This window comes from Arachis stenosperma, chromosome 10 (assembly GCF_014773155.1).
Source record: "Arachis stenosperma cultivar V10309 chromosome 10, arast.V10309.gnm1.PFL2, whole genome shotgun sequence".
NCBI lineage: Eukaryota > Viridiplantae > Streptophyta > Magnoliopsida > Fabales > Fabaceae > Arachis > Arachis stenosperma.
The window spans coordinates 3,811,043-3,819,674 of record NC_080386.1 but is presented as its reverse complement, the minus strand read 5'-3'; the positions used below and the strand labels follow the sequence as shown (position 1 = coordinate 3,819,674).

General features: G+C 34.2%; 1 protein-coding gene across 2 annotated transcripts; it reads right to left on the bottom strand.

Moving 5' to 3' along the window:
- Window positions 1-800: 800 nt before the first annotated feature.
- Window positions 801-4,779, bottom strand: LOC130955930 (G-type lectin S-receptor-like serine/threonine-protein kinase B120). 2 transcript variants are annotated; one of them, XM_057882935.1, is made up of 7 exons: window positions 3,140-4,779; window positions 2,626-2,742; window positions 2,261-2,490; window positions 1,956-2,166; window positions 1,624-1,861; window positions 1,385-1,532; window positions 801-1,268 (listed from the first exon to the last, which is right to left on the bottom strand). In XM_057882935.1, the coding sequence occupies exons 1-7, from the start codon at window positions 4,425-4,427 to the stop codon at window positions 966-968; spliced, it is 2,535 nt and encodes an 844-aa protein (XP_057738918.1). In that variant the 5' UTR covers window positions 4,428-4,779; the 3' UTR covers window positions 801-965. The 2 variants fall into 2 exon arrangements, with proteins under 2 accessions (XP_057738918.1, XP_057738919.1); XM_057882936.1 differs by having other exon boundaries at window positions 3,135-3,224.
- Between the last annotated feature and the right edge of the window lie 3,853 nt (window positions 4,780-8,632).

Below are 8,632 nucleotides of genomic sequence, written 5' to 3'. Positions count from 1 at the left end.
ACCAGACTAGGATGAGTTAGTTACACACTTACACTAATAGTACGGTAGGAGTAGTTTTCTGTTAAGAACTTACTAGGTATAGTTGTGCTCTGTATTGTTATTGAGATCCATCGTAATTTCAAAATCACTTTCCTAATCCCACATACTTTTCTCATTCAATTTCTCTCTCATTTCTAAGAGTACACACGAATTCATCTCTCTAAGCTCAATTTCATCAATTACAAATTTATTTAAACCCATTTCTTTTAAAGAAATAATATACAGTAGTTAATTGTAGGATTTTCTTTTTTTTTTATCATTATAGGTATTAGATTGTTTCTTATCAGATAGTTTTATTTATATAACAGTATTACTTGATCGCTCACTTTTTATTCCTTTATTTATTTGTTTTTTTTTCTCCAGTTTAACTAAAGATATTTACTAAAAAGTATTAGTCATTAGTCATTAATATTAAAAAATATGAGATAAAATATGTTATTAGATTATTAAACTTAAAAAATTAAATTAATAATAAATAATGACAAAAAATAATAAATTATGATGCTCCTAACATTTCTCTTTTCTAAATTTGTTATCCCAAGGTTTCACCCTCATTTTTCCCCTAAGCTCTTTTGAAAAAATATCTCATGACTTAATTTCAATGAAAAGTCTAACTTTGTTGACTTATATGCACATGGAACATGCACAAATGACAAAACTCCGAGTCACCTATGTCAATGTAACACAATATTCATGTCAACCTTCACTTTGTTACAGCAACTTTAGCACAAATCCCAATTTGCATTTTTCCTTTACGGCAATAATGTTAAATTCAGTCTAGCCTCTATTCTTATTTTTCTTTTACTGAGTCTCAAGATAGATACAAATTTGATATATACAGTGTCTTCAAATTTAATTAAGCATATATTTCCAAATTTTCAAAATAAGAACAAAAAACAGCATACAATGATTCCTTCATTTTCATTCTATCTTCCAACCACCATTGTGACAGTTAAATCATTTGAAACATCAAGACCTTCCATATGAAATTCTCTGTCCTCAGATCTCCTCATGGAAGTGACCAAAGGTTGTGAAGGTAATGGAAGAGTGGTTGTCTCACTTTCTAGCATCAACACTACATTGGACATGTTTGGTCTATGAGATGCTGAATCTTGCACACACAACATTCCTATGTTTATGCACCTCAAAGCTTTGTCTTTAGGACTTGATTCACGTATGCAAGGGTCTACAAGCTCCATTGCTCTGCCTTCATTCCAAAGATGCCATGCCTACATAAATTTCAATCCCATCACAAGCACAATCAGCATTTTAGAATCTTTGAGAAAACTTACTAAGTGTTGCTAAATGATTTATGTTTATAAATAGTATGTAATGAGTTACTCACATATCCAATGAGACTTGTGTCATCCGAGTGACGAAAGCTAGTGTTCCTCCGACCACTCACAATCTCTAATAGTAATACACCAAAACTATATACATCCGATTTAACTGAAAATAGACCTTCCATTGCATATTCTGGAGCCATATAACCACTACAAATACCACGAGGTTAGTTTAGTTCAAGTAAGGATTGGATAAGTGGTTGAATCAACAATCAAACATGCAAAATTGAAGCATACTTACTATGTACCAACCACTCTGGTTGTATTGCCTTCGTTCTGGTTTCCACCAAATATCCTGGCCAGCCCGAAGTCTGAGATTTTTGGGTTCATGTTTTCGTCCAATAAAATATTGCTTGCTTTTAGATCTCGATGAATTATTCTTAGTCTTGAATCTCGATGTAGATAAAGTAGTCCTCTTGCAATGCCTTCAATGATATCATAGCGTCTTGCCCAGTCTAACTGTGTTTGCTTGACCGGATCTGTCATGTTTACCAGAAAGAGCGAAATTGTTAATAAAGTGTGCTGATTATTGCTTTCCATAATGGTTTTCAATGAAGAAACTTATTAACTTACCAAATAAAAAGCGATCCAAGCTTTTGTTTGGCATGTACTCATATACAAGCAATTTTTCTTCACCGCGAATAGAGCAACCCATTTGTCTAACCAAATTTCTGTGTTGTAGTTTGGCTATCAGCATCATTTCATTCTTGAACTCCTCCAAACCTTGGCAGGAATGCCTTGAAAGCCTTTTGACAGCTATTTGTTCTCCACTTGGAAGCTTTCCCTGGTAAATGGAATAAACAACTTTTATTAGATCTTTGAAGCCTTATATAGTTATTATATTCCTAAAATTTTAAGATTAACAGAAGAACTTTTACCTTATAAACAGGACCGAAACCCCCTTCCCCAAGCTTATTTCCTTGTGAAAAGTTGTCTGTGGCTATGGAAATGCAATTAAAATTGAAAAGTGGAAGTTCTGGTCCACTTAGCTCATTACCCTCCAAACTAAGATCAGCTGATGCTGAAAATTCTGTGGACATCTCTTTACTCTTGCTTGCATCATAAATTGGTATTACATCACTATTCTTGCGACATGAAGCGGACGAAACTGCAGCCAAAAAATAGGAGGAGGAGGGGGGCAGAAAAATGCAACACATATGAAGTTAACATCTAAAACAGCATATTATACCTTTGTCATTCATCAAAGAGTGGAAGAAAATAATTAGGAGGTCAAATATCTTACCTTTGAGTTTGAGTTTTGCCTTGCACCTCCATACTATAAATACAAAAATCCCTATAGAGATTAATCCTGCTATAATAGCTGTTACTATCACAACCTTGTTCTTTTTCCCTCCATCTTCTGTAATTGAAGAAATAGAAGGCATATGTAATTAGAAGCTTGTGAGAGATTTAGAAATTCTGTCCTTCTCATAATTGTCTAGATAATAAAATTAACAGCCAAAAAGTAAATGAAACCAATGTTAGTGGCTAGACTTAAGAATTATCATTCTGATTCGTTCTTATTAAATTTTACATGGTAGAAACAATATATTGGGTTAGAATATGGTTTCTCCCTGATACCAAATTCAAGATATTAGGTCTGATAGTGAAGCTAAGACCAGTTGAGGCAGTTTCTCAATAACCTTATATAGAAAGTAGTACTAATAATTCAAATCAAAATTGGACAAATAATTCAAATCAAAATTGGACACATTGATCAATGGAAACAAACAATTAAAAGGATTGTTTTACCTTACCTAAATCAGAAGCAGCTAAACGAATGAAAAGTGTTTCTCCTACATTTCCTCTAAAATCTTGAAGATCAACCAACTCCCCATACCAAACCATGCACCCAATCCCACTAACTTCAGCATAAGCAGTGCAAGAACTATTCTGCAAGCAAAAGCTCTCGCAGTTCTCGGCGCCAACCGGGTTTCCTTGCTGCGCAAAATCCGGCAGCCTCAAGCAGCGATGCCTCTTGAATCCATCTTCTTTGACACCAACCTGAGAGGTTGTCTTTTCAGCTTTGAGTGGTGTCACCCTCTTACACCCACCACCAACACCACCTCTTTGTTGAAACCCTCTTAAGCACTTACAAACAGGTGAACCTGAACTAATATCACAAGCTGAGAAACTACCACACTTGTTGTAAACCTCACAATCATTAGAAGGCCCTTTCTGTGTCTCATTCCATTGTTTCTGAGATGGATCCCACTTCAAGTCTTTCTCATACCCATCCCAAGTTATCTGAAACCTTACCTTATCACTACCATTGGGCACGCTATAAGAAAAGTAAGAGCTTTTATCGCCTTTGTTAATAGTGAAACCGTTAAGCACGCTTCCTGTCATGTCCACACCAGTGAAGACTCCTCCATTCCAGTAACCACTCCTCCACCTTCTTTCCCCTGCTTCCCAAACCACAATCTGAGGCAAACTCTCAGGATCAACCCCCATTGTGTATTTCCCAGGTGAAGGGTCCTTGGCTGATTTCCATGAAGTGAAGACAAAGTTGTTCTTCCCCTTTGAAGGATTCGCTGGAACCTTCATACCCGGTAAATACGTATCGCTTGGATCCTCAAAGCTCTGCCATACCTTTTTCCCAGAATCTGCGAGTGTAAGTACGAGGTTTCCATCATCACCAAGAACAGCTTCAGTGGTCTTGTTATTCGCAGAAATTGTGACATTACTTGACCATACTTTGCGCTTTTGTCCATCGAAGATAACCAAGTTTCCATCTTGTTGGATAGTTATAGCGCCACCATCGCCTTTGATGGGGTAGTCTCTGTTAGCGACCCATATGACGTATGGTTGAGGAATGGTGTAGTACCAAATCCCAACGTAAGTGTTGTTATAATTATCGTAAGTGAAGAAACCCATTTCGAAGTTGTTTCCATCTGAGATGAGATTATCACGGTTCCTAATGAACTGAGCGGTTGTGATGCTGGACCTTGCAGCTGCAGCAGAAAACATAGCACAGAAACAGAGGAAGAAGAAGAAACAGAGCAAAAACAGAATAGACACGTGTTGGTAAAACACAGTAGCCATAAAAGCGGTCCAGATTTCAAAGGGAAAAAAATGGGAATTGAGAAGAATGAAAGGAAATGATTAATAATAAATAATAAATGGAGAATGCGAAGAGGAGGAGGTTCAAGTTTCAAGAGTGTCGGCTCAAATTATGAAAAAACAGGGAGAAACAGAGTATTGTAAATGAGAAGGTTTCTGAGGCATGTGGATTCCGAAGGAAACACGGTTTTAGGGGGTAAAGAGAGCGTGGGAGGAAACTCTGATGGCGGTAGTGTTGTTGTTACGGTTGGTGAAGACGCCGTGCAAAGATTGGAGAACATGAGAACAAAGTTGAAAATGGAAGAAAACGTCATAGTCTTCATAAAATAGTCATAAGAGGAAGGTGTACCATACTGACTTTTTTAGTCTTTATTCTACTATTATAACTTTTTGTTTTGTTTTTTATTTAAAAAATATAGGTAATCAACAACATTTTTTAACAATGTGTGAATAATATGAATTAATAAAGTTAAAAGAGTAAATTAATCTTAAATTTAATTTGTAACATTAAATTAGAATATAATGTATTTTTATTTGATTGATAATTATTCATATTGTTCAAGATGGTCATTGTTTACCTAATACTCTCTTATTTTTATTTTTCGATATTCCTCCTTATAAAAAACCTCTTTTTTTGCACGACTAAAAGTTAGGTTCAGAATTCAGATTCTTTGATAAAAATACAATTTTTTTTTTAAGAATTAAATGATTTATAAAAGTTATAACTCTTCGAATACTCTTCAAAAGCACTTGCTTAAATTATAATATAGATTAATCATTGACTTAATGTATCCCACTGCGAGGAGACGACCCCATGTTTGGAATGTTGAGCTTTCCAGCCGATTCACATTATACTTTTGAGTTTTGACCAATTTCTACGCCCTATGCTTTGATCCTACCACCACTTTCCTTCTTTCCTTTTTCCTATTTCTATTAAAACTCTAGGCTTAAAACAAGTGAAAATAATTATAATTAGATTAGACGACTATTATATTTTATAAGGAAACATCTAATATGAATTTGAATTGTAACATATCTCTAGCAACTAACCATAAATGTGGTCTTTGAATAACTCTCAATTCTCTGAATAATTCAACAATAATAAATATATTGTCTTAAACTGCAAAACTCTCACAGTTTTCTCGAGACAAAAGGCCTGCTATGATATCATGAGATCAAAACTAATAACTATAGGAAATTATTTTTTAATTAGTTAATATTAATTAATTTTTTATTATGAAATTATTTTATTAATCCTTATTTTTTAGAAGACTTAAAATTTAGTATTATAATGTAAAATTTAAAATAAAAAATAATTAAAAAAATAGTTTCGCGACTTACATCCGAGATACAAAAGTGGAGATTATGAGTCTTTGCTCAGAATTCTTTGCTAAGGAGAAGGTGATTACCGAGGCCTCTAACCAAATTAAGGAATTCAATAACTCAGTTACTCCTCTTCGGGCTAAGCAGACATTTTTAAAAGATGAGGTGAAAACTTTGAAGTCAGCTCAAACTACTTCGAATTTGAGAAAAACAACCTTAAAGAAGCAGGTTTCGAACTAATGAAAAAGATTGAGGAACTTGATCTTACCTTTCGGAGGGTCGAGCAAGCGGTTATCGATGGTGTGTTTGATGCCGAGACAAATATCAAGGAGCAAATTAAACTGAAGGCTCTCGATTTGGACGTCTCTAAAATTGTGCCTTTAAAAAAGTCGAGAATGAGAATGTTATTTCTCTTTTATAATTTACATATAATTCTTTTTTACTTATTTTCTAAGTATTTTAAGGTTAGTACATCGGTATTTATGACATTTTTTATAGTTTCGTTCTCGTTTCTTTTTAAGATTTAATGTTTTATTTATCCCTATCATATCGGGTTTATTGGATGCTTAGTATTTTATTTTGTATTATTTGTCGGGTGCCTTCTCCTTCATTAAATTGTTTGCTTCGAACTTTACTTTTAGTCCGACTTCAATTTTAAACGAGTAAATTAACATTTTAAACGAGTAAAATAAAAAATATTTAAAAAAATAGTTCCGTTCAACTCCCTTGAAACTAGTTTAGAAAGTTGGTGAAGATTATTAGTTGCATATGCACTTCATGTTAAGTATAGCTAGCTAGATATTCCATACTGGCATACTGCGCAAGACAAACGTGGGTTCTCACCGTGTTACTTGCATTGCAAGTTACAAGCCACAATATCCTTCATCAACACACCTTCGATTCTGGCCCGTGATGAACTGATGATACATGCTTGCATCCTAATTAACATTATAGTACTTTCTCTTTATAAGATTTTCACACCCCAAAATCAGGCATATAGCACAAAACCGGCCACCGAAGTCTTAGGATTTAATATTGAACCCAGAACGTATGATTCCACAAAGGGAATGACCACGTGGAAACCACTTCAGGCCCGCAGGGCTGAGTAATATTTTCTTTGTTCATATTTTATATATGTATTTTGACTTTAAAGGTATGCATACCATTCCACCGATAAATTCAATGCGGAGGAGCTTATTTTAGAAAGTGCAAGGGGACCGACCATTTGAGGTGAGCTTCCTCTGGCTGCCCGTGGCTTTAATTAATATAGTATTTGTTCGTACTTTTTTGCTGAAATGGTTAGCTAATAAGATTTGGAAATCCTAATCTTACAACATTGGAATCAGGTTAGGACCTGCAAAATCTTTCGATATTTAAGTTAGTAGTATTTTAGATAATAGTGTATTGAGAAGAAGTTATTTGTCAAGTTTTTTTTTCTCTTATTTGATCTTATAAGGTAACAATTTAGACATTTAGATTGATTTATTTCTAAAAACATGATAAGACAAGACATAAAAAATAAAATATAAAAGACAAAAATACAGAATTTAGTGTTTTTGTCTATTTGATGATAAAATAGAACAAATGATAAAAATATAATTTATTCTTATTTTTTTATTCAAAAAATTTGAAAAGAAAATATAATAATAAAAAATATAATTATAAAAAAATTAACAAGAATAATAAAAAAATAAAAAATAAGTTGTATCTCTTGTTAGTGTCTCTGTGTCCTTTCTGTTAAGATGGACATAAATTACACTAATTTAATGTCTCTAAACAAAATATTTTTGTCTATATCTTATTTGTTAAATACAATTTTGTGTCTCAGTCTTTATAAACAAATACAATTTTACTGTTTTTAATATGCATGTTTAATACTATAATTTGACAATTTTATAATTTTATGATTTTATTAATTTTAATATGTCCATTAACTAATAACATAATATATTCATTAACTAGTAACATAATATTTTTATTTAATCATAATCTCAAATATTATTTTTATTTAAATTAATATTATAATAATTATAACTTTAAAACAAAGCAACGGTTAACGAAACGCTAGCGATCACCCAAAAACCAATAATAATTTTATGCATGACGTGTACCCCTTAACAAGCGAAAACGAGAATTACTCTGAAAATCGACCTAAAAGCACGGGAATAAACAGAATACAAGCCACTGATTGCAAAGTCAGCATTATCTTCCAATCTTATCCGCAACAGAAACCACTACTTAACTGTAACCATAATCCCGCACAAGTCAAAGATACTGGTAACGGCCATTGCCAAGAAAATCAAATAACAAACCAAAACCAACACGTCACCTAGCTATAAATCTAAGCCTAATAAACTCATAAGAGGGCAGGTGATAGAACTCATTCTCATTTATTGTTCTATATTCTCTCATAACTCACACACTTACTTGAGTGTCGAAGTGCTTTTTGTAGGTGCTCTCCCCGCCGTGTTTCAGAGTGCCGAGGTCAACTTGCAACACTGCTCCTGGACGACATATAGCTCGGCTCAAGGACCCAAGCACCCATTCGAGAGCCATACACCTCGATGTGCTCAGGACGGAACATTTGGCGCCCACCGTGGAACCCGAGAGTTAATCTAACCCCACATTTTTCTTTATATTACGCTTTGTATCTTCTTTGCGCAGGGTTCCTCAACTCTTCAGTATGGCCGATAATGGAGCCCACCAAATCACTCAGGCTGAGCTCCTAGCCCAGATGGCAGAACTACAAGCCGAAGTCCGAAGACTTGCTGAGCTGTCCACTCAAAAGAACACCAGCAAACACGAGGAGAATGGCCCTAAAGGCCCTGTTAAAGACAACACAGACCTACTGAGCGTCAACCCAC